Raw genomic sequence first — 16,985 nt, forward strand, 5'->3', positions numbered from 1 at the left:
TTACATTATGGAATGTTTTTATGTTAGTTGTTTACATTTTAGCCCTTTGATTTAAAAACAACTGTAACACAAATACTGTTTGCTATATGGAATGAAAAAACTTTAAAGCTCAATATCGAAAAAATCATTCAGAACGCAGATAGAACCTTATAATTCCAGATAGAACCTTATAATTCCAAGGTTTTGTGTATTATAGTCTTTCTGAACTGTAATTACAAGCTATCAGAATTGTATCTTTTTTCTTGTCGTTTATATATTGCCAACAGTTATGTTTGATCTATTGCATTTCCTTTTTTTTTTTGCAATTTTGTTTATTCGTGATTTTTACTGTATCATACTATATGCCATGCTAAGCCTGATGTGTCAAATATTACATTAACAATTGATTTGTTATTTATTTGATTATTTTTGTGTTAATGTTCAACTTTTTTATTTATTTATTTGGAATTTACTATGTCATATGTTCGGCTTTACAAGGTTAACTTTTTTTTTCTTCCATGTCTGATCCATTTCAGATGCTACATTCTGGTTTGGTTTGTTCTACACAGATTACGAAGACATTCTGTTATAATTCTGACACACATCTGCTTAAATATTTCCTAAACACATTCTGAGTGGCAGATTATTCTCAAAAAATAGTGAGTTTAGAGATGTTTTGGGCTTTAAAGGAAACTGTTCAGTGGGGTGGGATCTGGCTAATGTCTAGGGGGTAAACAGCTTGCAAGAAACAGGATTGTTTTAATTAGGGCTGGGCATCCGTCCTGCTTTTCTATTCTCAGCTGTATTTCGCTGCCAACACCTGCAGCTCTGAGAATAAACTTAGGAAGAGAGCCCAGACATTCCAGATCAATGCCAGCTAAAAGTGCTTTCTTTCTTTCTTTCTTTCTTTTTTCTTTCTTTCTCAACTATTCCTCATTCAGCCAATCTTTGCGTCTAGCTGGAGCACTTTTAGCTTAGCTTAGCATAAATAATTTAATTGGTTTAGACTATTAGCATCTTCTAAAAAATGATTTAGGATATATTTCCTAATTAAAGATAGACTCTTCTGTAGTTACATTGTGTGCTAAAAATTAATACAATTTTCTAACTCTTTACTCTCATTCCGACATAATAATCAAGGAATTTTGCTGCTGTACCATGGCTGCCGCAGGCGCAATGATATTTACACAGCACTAGAAAATAGTCCCCATATTTAGTGCTGAAATTCAAAGCACTCAGTACAAGGGATGCAGTTTTGTTTGTGCTTTGCTGGTTGATAATCATTTAGATGGATAAGTTAACTCCTAGTATGCTGTCTATTAATGAAACTAAGAATTTCTGTCATGTATACAAATGTTACTTGTGGTCAGACATGGAAATTCATTCGGAGTGTGAACTCTCAAATCAAATCAAATCATGCTTTTATTTGTCACATACACTTTTGTATAGTGAAATAGAACCCCCTCAACCATACACAAACATCACAATTTTTAGGGGAAGACAGGTCACAGGAGGTAGCATTTAGCAAAAGGAAGTAAGATACTTTTCTGGAGAGGGAGGCAAAAAAAAAACTCCCTCTCGCCTTGCTCTTGAATAAGGGCAGGGTGAGAACAGGGAGAAAAAAAGCACGTGAACAGACAAGACATGACATAGCAACAGAGGATCAGAACAGGGGATGTGGATATAGTCCGATAAGGGCGGGCAGCCATCTGGTCCTGCAGCCAGGGGGCGCTGGTCACAGACCTGCCTACCCCCTCCAGTGGGTGAAAGCACAAGAAGACGTGGGAGGAGGGGCTAGGTGGTGATTGTCTATCTGTAGCAGTGTATGTGTGTGTGTGTAAGTCTGTAGAGTCCAAAAGGTGTCCGTGACAAGGAGCAGGAATTTCAGAGCTTCTCCTTATCTTGCGATTCGGGAGAAGTTATTTTTCTCCAGCCGAGGCCGTCTGACAGAGAAAAAAAACAGGGGAGCGAAAGAGTAGAAAAAGTACTTCAACTTTAGGTCAATATCTGCCAATTTTACAGATATTTAATGTCCATCACTCATCTCCAGATCTGGACAAATGTTGTTGCAAAGCCGCTAGTTTCACCCCGATGTTTTCCAAACTGCGATCTAATATTGCAGTCTGATTATTAGCGAGCCTGCCTATCACCATTTCAATCAAGCCCGCCAGCCTGGTGGGGTTTTGAGCAGCACTGACCGCTTTCATCCATCTTCAATACCCCAGCAGAAACCCTGTTATCAAAGTTCCGAATAGGTAAATATCTTCAATATCCTCCAGAGACAAAGCAGCCAGGCACACGATGCGCCATTTCTCCCACCCGTCCATCGCGTATCTAGCTGCAAACGTCCCTCAGGACAAGTGGGCTCTCCCGAGCCCAAAATTCTCGTCGAGAAGATGGTGTCAATCCCATTCAGAGACCAACTGATCAAATCCACAATTCCTTATTCGTTTGGATAGCAGGGCACGGAGAGCTTCAGAGATAGAATAAGACGAAGACAAGAGGAGCTAGCAAGGAGAGATATGGGACGGAGTGGAAAAAAGTGTGACCGCCTTCGCCAAGAGCCAAAGAAAGAGCAGTCCATTATGCTTATTTTCCATAGACTGTAAAATATATGAACGTAGTATCCATTACGTCACCTATAGGTTTCTGAAGAGCGCAAATAAAACTACAAGTAGGCGTGGCCAGTCGTTGACATTTTGTTCGCATGTTGTCTTACCGACTAGGGATGACCAAACAAGGAAAAAGAGGCGAAATGTCAGTGGAGCTACAGAAGCCTGCTGGCATTTTGCTTAGACAGGATTTTCTTTGAAAGAAACGGTCAATACTTCATTACCTGTGACTCCTTTGTGTTCTGACCATGTGTGCTTGGTTGTGCACTATATCAATATATCAAAAGTGTTTAGTCTTTTACAAACACTTTTGTATTACATTGAGGTACTAAGCATTGTTCTTATGACGTTTTCCTACCTGAGGAAATTACTTCCGAATATTTCAAATATAGTCTGTGTTAGTAAATGCAAGGCTATTCATGAAATCCAGGCATAAAACTGTATGACAACATTTCAGATGACTGTTCTAGAGCCTACAGCTAATCAATCTGTCAGATTCTGGAGTGCATTCAAGCTCTAAAGATTATTATAAATTATCTTAAATAAAACAAATATATTTATAGATATGATATATAAGTATGTAAGAATTGCACTCACCTGGAAAATAAAGGCAATTTGTGTTTGTGAGCACAATTAAGTGCACACAGCATGCCATATTATCTGATAAATTTAGGAAATATCTGTGTAAAGCCACATAAAACAACACAAAAAGATGATGTATTTGCAGTTCAGCGGCTAATCAGCCGGAATCAGCTGAGGTAATGTAATGTTATGCGATGTCCCTGCTGAAAAATCCAGCTTAGACCAGCCTAAGCTGGTTGGCTGGTTTTAGCTGGTCGGCCAGGCTGGTTTTAGAGGGGTTTTGGCCATTTCCAGGCTGGTTTCCAGCCATGGTCTTAGCTGGTCAGGCTGGGAGATGACCAGCTAAAACCAGCTAAAACCAGCTTGACCAGCCTGGTTGAAGCTGGACATAGCTGGTTTTGGTTGGGCTCCCAGCCTGGCTAGGCTGGTCAAGCTGGTTTTAGCTGGTCATCTCCCAGCCTGACCAGCTAATACCAGGCTGGAAATGGCTGGAAACCAGCCTGGAAATGGCCAAAACCCCTCTAAAACCAGTCTGGTCGACCAGCTAAAACCAGCCAACCAGCCTAGGCTGGTTTAAGCTGTTTTTTTCAGTAGGGGTGTATTTATATAGCACATTTATCATGTATGGCCATACATCCAAAGCGCTCCACAATCATGAGGTTGGTCTCTCCACACCAGTGTACAGCATCCATTTGGATGATGCAACGGCAGCCACAGGACCACGGCTCCAGTTCGCTCACCACACGCCAGCTATTGGTGGAGTGGAGAGATAGTGATAGAGCCAATTCAGTGGATGGGGAGGCCATGTTAGTTAAGGGCCGAGAGGGCATTTAGTCAGGACACCGGTGTGACACGACGGCGACCAGCGAGACATAGCTGTCACTCAGGTGGCCACGCTCTTAATTATGCAGACTTAATATAACTTAATAAAAATGAAACGGATGAGTTTATAAAAAAATTATTTAAAAAATTCACCCCCCTCACAGTAGTCATGAAGAGTAATATCAACTATATGAACCTAAACCATCTTTTGTACCAGGCTGTAAACTTGTTTTTATCAGCTATAAAATTGGTCAATTTAGCATTGCAGTGAACATCTGGAGTTTATGGAGCCAGCCTCCAAAGGCGAGTCGATGATTTGCAGTTTTAGTTACTTATTGGCTTCACAAGGAAGAGCAAGAAGTTTCCACTTGGTATTTTCTAGCTATTGAGTGTACATGGGTTCTACACTCATTATTGTGGTTCATTGTGGGGTTGATTGAGTGCATGTTATAATGTCCACTATGGTTTTGGACACCACTTATGGCTGCTCCTTCAAATAGTGCACTATTTAAGGGTATAGGGAGCGATTTCACATACTGTCTAGCTAATCTAGACTTCATGGTTGCAGCGCAGGCTCCCTGTGCTACGATAGTACTACGTATTACCACAGCAAATGATTGAATTGGTTATTTGTGAGCTTTGGTCATTTTTAATTGTGATGCTAATGGTCCAATCCAATTCAATAATCTATGCTAAGCTAAGCTAAAAGAGCTCCTGTTAGACCCGGAGATGAGCTGATTAGATTTTAAAAGGGTAAAATTCATTGTTTAACGCTAGGGGAGTTAAAAAATGAACTATTTTTAAGAAAAAAATGGAGTGTTTCTTGAATAACAACATGAGTTTTTGTGTGTACTTCATGAATGACTAATATTACCTTATTTAAACAGGATGGCTTCAGAAATTTCATTTATATTGAGTGTTGATGTAAAAATGAGTGACAAGCACATCTGCACATTAATCATATCACTAACTTGACAGGAGATCACTCGTGCTAACAAGGGGTGGGCACTGGACCGTATGGTTCTGTGTAATGAAGTTACAAGATGGATGAAGGATGACATCACGCAGCCTCCTGCAGAAGGGGTGTACGTCTATGGCCTCTACCTTGAAGGGGCTGGCTGGGACCGCAGGAACTGCAAACTCATTGATTCCAAACCAAAAGTGCTCTTTGAGATGATGCCTGTGATCAGGATGTACGCTGAAAACAATGGTGAGTTTTTTATTTTATTTTATTTTTTACACTTGAAATTAATCAGCTCTAATTGCAACAAATATTTAATAAAGCAGGAAATTAAACTGTCATATAAATACATTAGAGAAATTCCATTTTTTATTATAAGAGACAGTAGCTTAAATTAAAGATTTTAAGTCAAACTGTAGGAAAATGTATGAATAAATGCATATTACATGTAGGAGTGGGACAGAATATTGATATGTTGATTTATTATGATATTTCCACTACGATACATTATTGGTACTCAATGCTTTATACACCAAACCTAGATATTTATTTAAATATGGAAGGCGTCTGTGTCTTTCAACATCCCAAATCTCCCAGAAGCTTCCATGAGTTTCTCCCTCACAGACTCACATTCACTTTGCTAGATCATTCTATAAAGGATATTGCACACCCCTGCAGTTACATGGAATATGCATTCAAAACATTCTTCCACTTTTTCTAATAGATAAATGGTAAGCTGCTCTGAATAGTTGGATATAGACATATCGGTCACACTTTATTTTGATGTTCCATTTGTTTAATTTAAGTTACATTGCATCTACATGCCAACTAATTCTCATTAAATGATAAGTAGACATTTTTAGGTTGGGGTAAGGGTTGGGGTTAGGGTTAGTGTAAATTGTTAAGTTTCTTATAGTCAGTTAAATGTCTGTTGAAGGAGCCGTATCAACAGATATTAAGCACACAGTCTACTAACACTCAAATGGACTATCAAAATAAAGTGTTACCAACATTTCATTTGAATATTCATATTTGTAACAAAACGGAGCCTATAACATTACTGCCTCATTTCATTTTCATTGAAAATACGACACATGTCCTCTCTTGAATCAGTTTTAATAACCAAAAATGGCCATTATAAAAGCATAACGTACAATAAGTTCATACATTATAGGAAAAAAAAGCAAACAATCAGAAAATCAGTGTCTGCGGTTACATTTATTATTAAATTACCTAAAATATCAAAATACGTTACCTGAGAACAAGTTCAACAGACTCAAAGTCGGGGAATATGTCATTAGATATAAACAACAAGATAATTTAAATATCACGTTTAACAAATATAGTGAGATTGGATCCAGTGGTAGATCCTTGATGAACAATCCTACGAGCACAGCTCTCATCTGGGTATATATGCTGCAGTGCATGCCAGAGTGTGTGTGTGTGGTCACGTGATGTGCATTATCAGTGTAGTGGAGTAAAAGTACCAATACAGCACTAAAAATGTACTCAGGAGAAAGTAAAAGTACACATTTTTAAAACTACTTAGTACATTACAATTTCTGAGAAAAAGTACTCAGTTACAGTGTTTTGAGTATTTATAATTTGTTACCTTAAACCACAGATTATACTACATTCAGTATGGGTACTAACCTAATTGTTACCTTGTGTTTCCTCAGGTGTGAAAGATGCTCGCTTGTATTCAAGTCCAATATATAAAAAGCCTGTTCGAACAGACCTGAACTATATTGCAGCTGTTGACTTGAGAACCAGTCATCCTCCAGAATATTGGATCCTGAGAGGTGTGGCCCTCCTTTGTGACGTCAAGTAATGATCTTTTGAAATGTGATATACTAATGTAAATGTCCGCTGATGTCTTTCTGGTCAAGTTATACTTAAGGTGAAACATCCCAGTGATAACCTTAATGACAAAACGCATTAAAATGCCGTTACAAACAAAATTCAAAATGCAAACCGATATGATGTCAGTTGGCTATCTTGATGTCAATACGGTATTAAATTTGACATCTAACATTGCTCTCAAATATCGATTACCAGACTGTTCTTGAATTGATTTTTGACACTAGTGCTAGATGTCATTTTGACATGAAGGCAGTTTACTTGCAATGCAGTGATTTAAAATCCAGTGTGAATTTGGAATTGAAGCTTTCAGATAAATAAAACGTTTCTTATAATTTATTACTTTTTGTGTGGTTATTTTGGAGATTAAAAGGCCATCAATTGTGGATGTCAAATAGATGATCAATGTCCACTCTTGTATGCCGTTCTGTCACATTATACATGAGACCCAAAGAACCAAAAAACAAGAGCTTTAACATCAATACCAATAAATAAATCCTAAATAATCAAGTCATGCATCATTATATATTTATCTGAGGGTGCTTTCACACCTGCCTTATTTAGTTTGGTTGAATCACACTACAGTTCGTTCTCCCTCAGTGCGGTTCTTTTGGACAGGTGTGAATGCAGCAATCGTACTCGAGTGCACACCAAAAGCAGACAAAAAAGCGTACCGAGACCACCTCTTTAAGCAGGAGTATCCTGGAGTGGCTTGTTTGTGGTGAGAATATGATCTGAACTAAAACAGACCCTACCGCAAAAAGTACTGCACCTTTTGGACTAATCCAGCTGCCGTAGGGCGATGCGCTGTGCATAATGGGATGTGGAGGAAAAATATTTGTTGACAGCGCTATACCAACAGAGAGAGAGAGAGGGAAAAACTTTACCTGGGGGAGCGTTGGTAATCTGCATTAAAACATTGTTTTCAGCCGCAGCCGCACTACATTCGCTAAATAGTATATATATATATATATATATACTATGAGCAGGGATACAATCAGTCAGCGCAGCCGTCTCTCCATAGTAAAAAGCGACATTTTGTGTCTGCCAATTTGTTTCATTGCGAAAGTTCCATTGGTACTTTCCCACACATGAATTCTGACCAATCAATAAGCAGTTCAGGAACTATGTTCAACAACATTTGGCTAATGAGAGATGTGGATTATGTCAGATGAGTGCATTTTGGTTCTTTTCATCTGGTTCGGACCAAAGCCAGCAGTGTGGTGTGAAAACGACCCAAAGGCGGTAGAAAATGCTACAATGTATCATTTATTGCCCTTGGTCCGGACCAAATGAAGCGAACTACAGATGTGAAAGCAACCTGAGTGTCTTTCAAGTCCATCTGCAGTGTCTTGTCTCTAAATGCATGAACCTGTGGGTTAAAGGCCAACCTGACTGATTAACAGCCCAGCTGAAGCGTACTCATGTTTGTCCTACAGGAAATGGTCTCAGGTGTACAGTGTGTCAATGTTTATCGGTTTGAACTGTGCAAAAGGTTTACTTCAGCCCATTATTAACAGCTCAGTACACACCATTTGTTCTGAGATGCAGTCTAATGTGTAAAACTGTCAAAATATGATTTTCAAAGTTATTATTTTCCATCTGACCCCAACAAATGTGGGTTCTCAAAAGCATTTTAAAGATAAGCAGACCATAAAACTACAGTCAGCTTAGATCATGATGCTGTTTTGGTAACTATCTGTCTATATTGTACTGTAAATGGTTTCTTTACTTACTGTTTATTGTGGCTAATGTTATATTAGCAAAGGAAACCATCAAGCATGTTTGAGAACAAGGGCCCGCACCACAAATTCAGGATTGAGTTATGACTACAAGTTGACATAACCAAAAAACTCTAATGTTGATATTCGGTGTTCCACATAATTGTGTGAGGTCTTCTGCAAAGATGCTTCTTGCAAGAATAAGTATGATCAATTTTTCAGCTAACAGAATGAATAATGAAACCACATTTACACAGCAGAAGAGATCAATGTAATGATACAGGGTTCATGCGGTCCTGGAAAACTTGGAAAAGTCGTAGATTTTTAATAAGGCATTTTCCAGGCCTGCAAAAGTGCTGGAAAAACAAATAAACCCAAATCAAATTGTTTTAGAAAAAAAGTGTTTTGAAAAAATCATGGAAATTAGTTTTTTTTTTAAATATCTGTGTACTTAAATATATTTGCGATGATAATACCGGGTAAATTTTAAATATAATTGCACAGTTCGTCTCTTCATGCGACGTTCTCTGTGTGGTGTAAAAAAGCTTCTCATAGTTTCAGCTTCGCATTTTTTTGATTATAATTTAAGCTACATTTTAAGCTGTGTCCAGAAACAATCTCTAACTACAGAGGTAAGATGCTGTGAATGTGAAAAGCTAATTTGTACTACTCTTATAAGTCTTATGAAAAGCCAACAATTCTAAAATATTTTCAAACAGACAGCAAGAAAACCTAAGACCTATTTTACAGAATAAACTAACTGCATAGATTGTCATACAATTTTTATGCTGTAATAAATTTCAATGTGCAGTTTTTTTAACTTACCACATGTACTACCACTTCACGAGTTCACACTTGCAGTCGTTTAAGTATAAGGCGTATTTGCCGTGCTGTCCGGGGAGAGGGCTCTGAGCTTGGGGAGGTCCCCCCCACCCCCGGGAATGCTTAAGAGGTGAGGTGTTGGGGTGGTGGAGGGATGCTAAAGTCGTAAGATGCTGCGGTTAAGACAGCTTTGGTATATATAGGGGTTTTTTTCAAGAACTGATTTGATAATAGAATAATTGTCAATGACGTATTCGATACTGAAACTTCTGCACGTGCTCCTCCCGAAATTTGTTTACAAAACACATATTACATGAAACATTTGGTTTAGTCATAGAATATTAGTAGTAATTTGTGTATGAACCTTGTGATAAAGAATTAAACAATTACAACTGCTCAAATTCCTAAACTAAAAGTATACCTCACCCCAAAAGTGTAAAATTACTCACCCTCAGGCCATCCAAGATGTAGCTTTTGTTCTTTGGTAGATTTCCTGGTGATTTGTTCCTCGGTGATTCATATAATGAATGTCCATAGTAATCGAGTTTTGAGATTAAAAAATGAATCCAAATCAATAACTGTGGCTCCTGATGATACACAGGGTGCACAGAGTGGATCAATCAATCAGAGCAAGAAACTGAAAGAATATTATTAGCTTTAATCCACAGTCATGACAGGCTCACCCTTCTTCTATTATTTGTAACAACAGGGAGTGACTCGGAGTAACTGTCATGACAAAAAAAAAGTGGTGAAGTTTGATGATATATTATGTGTCAAATGTGTGGGTTGTGGATAAAATGAGACACCCTTGAAAATGTTTGCTTTCTGTACACCTCTGTAAATGATTCATCATATTTATACATCCAATATAGCTGTGTGTTTAATGCAAAATCTTGTTTACGATAAAAACACAACAGAAGTACCCAAAAAGCCTTGGATAACCTGCTCACAGAATATACGATTGAAGTCAGAATTATTAGCCCCCCATTTGATTTATTTTTTTAATCTTTTTTTTAATGTTTCCCAAATGATGTTTAACAGAGCAAGGACATTTTCACAATATGTCTGATAATATTGTTTCTTCTGGAAAAAGTCTTATTTGTTTTATTTTGGCAAGAATAAAAGCAGTTTTAAATTTATTATGAACCATTTTAAGGTCAAAACTATTAGCCCTTTTAAAAGCTATATATTTTATAAGTTTCTCCCATATTACCTGTGATGAACTGGAAATTTGTCTGGGGTGTTTCCCAGCTTGGTCTGACATCCCTACTCTGCATGGAAAATACAATGGACCCTTTTCACATTTGCAGGTTTCTCAGTAGCGGAAGTCGTCATAGGTGGGTAAATTTAGAGCGCAGTGAATGGAAGAGTACAACAAATTTTTTTTTTTTCAATCCTGTTTGCTAAAATAATAAAAACAAAACACAGTGAGGGTGTTGTCAAGACTTTCAGAAAAAGGGAAGAAATAAAAAATAAATGTGTGGGACTGATAACAAACGGAAGTGAATATGATGTCAAATTTACTGTCCAGCCCCATACACTCTGCATTTCAAACACCTCTCTCAAGTAGTAACTTTGTTTTTGTTTTTTTGATAATTTAATGCAAAGATGATATATTACATATATAAACGCAAATACATGTTCTTAGTTTTAAAAAAAAAATCTAAATGTTAAAAAATGTCAAGGTTTTAAGTTGCTGATGACGTTATGACGTTAAACACATCATAATCTTGAGAAAAGGGTTCATTTTGAAACCCGACATAAGGCTCATTCTGAAAACGTAGCCCTATATACATTTCTAGACATCGCGAATTATGTAGCCAGAAGTATGTATGGCTTCATTTCATATTTAAAATGAACACTATGTGGCAGCGTGACGCTGTTGCTTTTGCTGCTTACCAACTGACTATGTATAAATGGCTTTCCCGCTGTTACCAGTTTCTCACGTTAGCTCCCTACGTATGTCGGTGAACTTGAGACAGAGAGGAGTTAACCATAACGACGGTTTTGAATCCGGTGAAGAACAGCTCCAGAAAGCAGGTAAGACGAAAACAACAAGCTAAAAAAAATAAATAAACAAGTAAATAACCTGATGAGAATGAGGTAAAATCTGAAAAAGTGGTAAAAATCAGGCGAGGGCTTTTTTTTTTGGACTGCTTTTGAAAATTGTTGGTTGGGTTTATGGAAGTGGGTTGGCAGATCTAGCACTACAATTGGTTGGGTTTAGGGAAGGAGGAGGGTGGGACAGTCCATTCCATCGGTCAGTCAGTCAACAGCGGCCTCTGGTGGATTTATGCGAGAACAGCAGATGCGAATGGCAATTGAGAGAGAAATTTGAGATCTCAAAAACCGTACACAGCGCCCTCTGGGGGATTCGTGACTACAAAATCTACACAAAAAAAAAAACGTAGCTCCTGGGACGTATTTGGCAGTCTTCGGAAATGTATATAGAGGTATGTTTTCAAAATGAGCCTGCGTTGTCGAAACCATTTTACATTCATCCATCTATACATAAACAAACGGCGCACAGTTTAGAGCCAGAGACATCCACTTTTTTTCCAATAGCCAGCTACATTTAACAATACATTTAGTGTGTAAATGTAGGACAAACTACTTTTGAATGTCAAGGAAAATTCAGACAAACTCATTTTTGCTGCTGTTTCAGCTGATATTTTGTCCACTTGGGACAATAATGTAACAGGGCCAAACTACAAACACCTCTCAGACTTGATGGCAGTGGTTTAGCAAGAAGGTGCACAGAGGTTGCAAAAAGCAACTAGACAGTAGCTATGTTTCCATCCAAAGATGCAAATTAAGACTTACGCAAAGCTGGATTACAGCATAAAACATTTGTGATTAAATCACCATTTTCATCAAATGAGTCAAAGAGAACAAAATCATCACTTCCTGACAATATATTGCCAAATATCAACTAGAAAATTGGAATTTGCTTTATTAGGAGACGCCACTGTGGGACTTTTTCTTATATAATAAATTACTTGCACCTCAGAAGACTGAACTTATTGAACTCTGCGATTTAGAGGCGCAAGACCACTCTTTGGGAGCGTAGATACTCAAGATCACTTTGAATACAGACTGTGGCTAAGGGAGTTTTTTTTATGTGCATGCTGGAATTTATTTGCTAAATGTAATCCCATCATACTTAACATTGTATTTTTTTCATTGGATAAAAACTTTATCCTACTTAGTTGTGCGCATACATTTTTTCAAGAGTTCACACTTAGCTGATGACTAATATTAAACCGTGTTTTGTGTACTGTCCTGGGAGAGAGCCCTGAGCTCAGAAGATCCTTGAGCCCATGGCTCCCTCCCGTTTCATCAGAAAAGAGGGGAGTCTGAGCTCTGGTTGGTCTCGAGAGCACCCCTAAATTCGTTCACTCAGCCAATCCCTAAATATTAGGGGTTGCCACAGCAGAATGAACCGCCAACTATACCAACATTTGGTTATGTAGCGAATGCACAGTACTAAAAGACTCATATGCTTTGCCAATTTGGTTTATTTAGTTTACTAATACAGCATGTCTTTAGACTGCGGGAGGAAACAGTGCTAGGCACTGAGTCACATGCTGTGTCCTGGAAGAAGGGGGAGGATGGGGGATTCTTCAAGGCGATGATGACTGAGGCTGCACTCACACTATGCTATCCGAACCATGCCCGGACGCATTTCCCGGTTCGTTTGACAAGTGTGAGTGCTCCTAATCATGCCCAGGCACAGTTCAGTTGGCCGGCCCTTGCCCGGTTGAAAGAAGTTGGCGCGGTTTGGTTGGGCTTTGGCACAGTACGCTTGTAGTGTGAGTACACAGTGTGCCTGAGCCCAAAACTAAAGACACAACATCACTTTTAAAGGACTGTTTTATATGGATTTATTAATCGTTCTCACTTTTCATTGAACGCGAACTGTCGTAGTTTATTAAAGACGCAAAGCCCTCGCTACATGTCAACTGCACTTTCAGCAAACCTCCTAATAGCTGCAGCACATTATGATCATTTATGAGCATCAAAAGTAGTGGATCTGTTCCGCAAAATATTTAACGGCGTCACTACATCCCTAATGACTAAAAATAAAACAAAAGGATATAACTAAAGCAAAGTGCACTGTTCACTGTTTTCTCTTCCTGTTAAACTGAATAGTCGCATCATCGATGACGTAAGCGTGATCCAGCTTGGATGGTAACAAATGCAGTGTAAGTGCAGGCTGAGGAGAAGAGGGGATGGGGGACAAGTATGCTTTGGCACGGTTAAAGGCAACTGTGCCAACTGTGAGCATGCCCTAAGGTAGAGAAATCAGGTTATTTATGAGCGTTTGCATTCGTCTGATTGGTAAATCATATGATAGCTAATGCGTGATGATCCATGGTCAATCGTAAGCAAGTGATACTCCTGAAATTAGTTTATAAATAACTTCACTCATTTGCATTTTCAAAATGTATGCGCATCTTTGTACATTAATATTGCATAAATATAAGTGGATGGAAACATAGCTGGTGTGCCTTATGTTGATAAAGTACATAAAGGCAAAGGGGACATTTTCATTGTACAATAAAACATGACACAGACTTACAAACAGAATATTACATTACATTCTACAACTCCTACAGGCATATCGTCCTACCGTCCAAAGCTACATCTATATGCCCACTTGATAAATATGTGACACATATCATGCACAGCATGTCAGTGACACAACACAGAAAAGTACTAGCTTATTCCCGTAATATGCACTACAGAATATCAAAAAACCTGTAATGTCAATCATAAAAATAAAGATGTCCTCATAGACAAATACATATAAAGTTTAATTAAGCTTTTACAAAAGAAAAGAAAACCAAAACAATGGCATTAAAACGTCAAAACACTTTTTGTTGTATTTCGTTTTCTTACAAAAGTAATTGCTACAATACTTGCAGTACCCTGTGCGCATACAGTATCTCTGCTTGTACGCTAGAAATGGTTTCCCTTTTAATACATCCAGTGCATTGTGCATCAAAATATTTTGCACAATTATTTACAAAGTCCTCTGTTATTCCAGCCTGGTCTCACGAGAAAACGTAAGTATTTTACGTTTTGCCAGTTTAGTGGCTAATTTGTACGAATTCGTACAAGTTCAGTCGTACAAAATTGTACGATTTTAAAAAGGAGGCGTGGCATCTAACCCCACCCCTAAACCCAACCGTCATTGGGGGATGAGCAAATCCCACTAAAATGTACGAATTCGACCGTACGAATTCGTTCGAATTAGCTACTAAATGAAAAAGTTACGAATTGCCGTGAGATTGTGTTGGTTATTCTGTTGATGTCTTCAGCCCATCGCACACGTGTTGCTATGATTCATGGCATTACATTCCCCTGGGACAAAGACCGGCACATCTCAGTGTGGACAAAGTACGTTTTGAGCTCTCCTTTCCCTTTAACATTTATAATTCCTCTGCATGAGCACGTGTAGCCCAATGTCTGCAAAATGCAACTCGTCTCTTCTGTAACCTAAAAAAAAAAAGAAAACACATACTCAAAGGGATTAAATGGAATAATGAGTCATTGTTTACTGCACAGTTATCAAAGCAAGAGAAAGAGGAAAATAAAACCTACTTGTATCTTTCCAAGCACTCCCGTGCTGTCCATTCTGCTCGCTACATTCACTGTGTTGCCCCAGATGTCATATTGGGGTTTCTGAGCTCCAATCACCCCAGCTTTCACAGGTCCATGATTAATACCTGCAAATAGATTTGATCAGTTTTCTTCCTGCAAATGATGTAACAAAAAACAAACCTGTTTAGGTCAAATCTGTCATTCGTTCACACTGCAAAAATGTTTGCTGCTCACACTACCAATTTCAAGAGTTTACACTTAGCTGATAATCAATAAAGCATAATTGGCATGCTGTCTCGGGAGAGAGTCCTGAGCTCTTAATATCCTCAAGGCCGGGGCTCCCTCCCGTTGCAAGGGAGAGAGGAGAGTTCGAGCTCAGGTAGGTCTCGAGAACTCCCCTGCTTGTCGCCGTGTGAGAAGTGTAAACTGAGGTTGTCTTAGGTGATCATTTGGTTTAGTCGAAAAGTGTGGGAAGTAGGGGTGGAAGGGGGGGGCTTCAAAACAAAGATAACTGTAGTAAAAAGCTCTGATTATTTATAATGCCTCCGTAATCATCTAATAGGGCAGATTACACAGCTAATGAGGTCCAGCCTTGTTGATCATAAGTACGTGATCCTCTCGAAATTAGTTTGTAAATAAAATTGCACTTAAAACACAATTCTTGAGTTGTTTCAGGGGACAACTTAATTGTTTTATGTTCAATCCTTCATGTTATCCCAACACAAATTGATTGTGTGGAACCCAGCATTTTTACAGTGCATTCAGTGGTCATCAAATGACAAAATTATCAGACACTTGGTAGCACACTTAAGCGATGTCACCATGATGCTGGAATTTGGCTGTATAATAGCCATATTGCAGTGCTACAAGTGTGTTACTGCATTCATACAACAGTTTGACAGTACAAGTGTTTGCAAATAAATAGTAAAATTAACCACAGAATGACTTAAAACCTGTATGAGGAGTTTCTTCTTTCCAGCACAGACTCAAATCTCATCTCATATTTAAACATCTTAGCAAAACAATGCCAACAACATCTGATTCAAGGGTGGCCAACCCTGTTGCTGGACAGCCACCTTCCTGCAGATTTCAATTGCTACCCATATAAAAAAACACCCCTGAGCCAATTAATTAGGACCTGAACACCACATGATAATTACAGGCAGGTGTGTGTTTGATATGGGTTGCAACTGAAATCTGCAGGAAGGTGGCTCTAATGTCTAATCTAATGTACAGTGTCAAAGTTTAAAATACATAATTTATTAAGCAACAACAATACAATTGGATTTCAGATTTGTCAAATGAGCAATGGCTGAATTATGTGACCCTGGACCATAGTGTCAGTTTTTTTTTTTTTTTTAATAATTAAATTAATAAATGCAAATAATGCCAGTAAAAGCAGAAAATAAAATACAAATATTGAGAAAGTTGTAAGTAAGTAAAAACTGATTTTATATATTTACAGTAAGGAAATATACAAAATACTTTCATGGGACATAATTTTTATAATATTAATAATTAATAATATTATAATTATGCAGGGTCACATATACAGTTGAAGTCAGAATTATTAGCCCCCCTGAATTATTAGACCCCCTGTTTATTTTTTCCCCAATTTATGTTCAACGGAGAGAAGATTTTTACAGCACATTTCTAAACATAATAGTTTTAATAACTCATTTCTAATAACTGATTTATTTTATCTTTGTCATGATGACAGTACATCATATTTGACCAGATATTTTCAAGACACTTCTATACAGCTTAAAGTGACATTTAAAGGCTTAACTGGGTTAATTAGGTTAACTAGGCAGGTTAGGGTAATTAGGCAAGTTATTATATAACAATGGTTTGTTCTGTAGACAATCGGAAAAAATAGCTTAAAGGGGCTAATAATTTAGAACTTAAAATGTTTTTTTTTTTAAGATAAAAACTGCTTTTATTGTAGACGAAATAAAACAAATAAGACTTTCTCCAGAAGAAAAAACATTATCAGTCATACTTTGAAAATTTCCTTGC

General features: G+C 37.9%; 2 protein-coding genes across 18 annotated transcripts in view; one reads left to right on the forward strand and one right to left on the reverse strand.

The window, feature by feature from the left end:
• The window catches only part of dnah5 (dynein, axonemal, heavy chain 5), a 242,680-nt gene extending 235,522 nt beyond the window's left edge, over positions 1-7,158 (forward strand). For all 10 annotated transcript variants that reach the window (XM_073925786.1, XM_073925788.1, XM_073925787.1 and 7 more), the window contains 2 exons: positions 4,974-5,205; positions 6,636-7,158. In XM_073925786.1, the coding sequence (XP_073781887.1) occupies positions 4,974-5,205; positions 6,636-6,787 (384 nt within the window). In that variant the 3' untranslated portion in view covers positions 6,788-7,158. The remainder of the gene's footprint in view (positions 1-4,973; positions 5,206-6,635) is intronic.
• Positions 1-16,985, reverse strand: part of adcy2a (adenylate cyclase 2a) — a 217,072-nt gene that overhangs the window by 90,905 nt on the left and 109,182 nt on the right. For 6 of the 8 annotated variants that reach the window (XR_012391975.1, XR_012391973.1, XM_021466852.3 and 3 more), the window contains 2 exons: positions 14,967-15,091; positions 13,221-14,861 (listed from right to left, as the gene is read on the reverse strand). The exons of the other annotated variants lie outside the window; for them this stretch is intronic. Coding sequence is in view for 4 of the 6 variants with exons in the window: in XM_021466852.3 (XP_021322527.1) it covers positions 14,709-14,861; positions 14,967-15,091 (278 nt within the window). In the remaining 2 variants the exon portion in view is untranslated. Of the gene's footprint in view, positions 1-13,220; positions 14,862-14,966; positions 15,092-16,985 lie in introns of those variants that run through there. 8 annotated transcript variants of the gene reach the window in all.

The sequence above is a fragment of the Danio rerio genome, chromosome 16 (genome assembly GCF_049306965.1).
Source record: "Danio rerio strain Tuebingen ecotype United States chromosome 16, GRCz12tu, whole genome shotgun sequence".
Classification (NCBI taxonomy): Eukaryota; Metazoa; Chordata; class Actinopteri; order Cypriniformes; family Danionidae; genus Danio; species Danio rerio.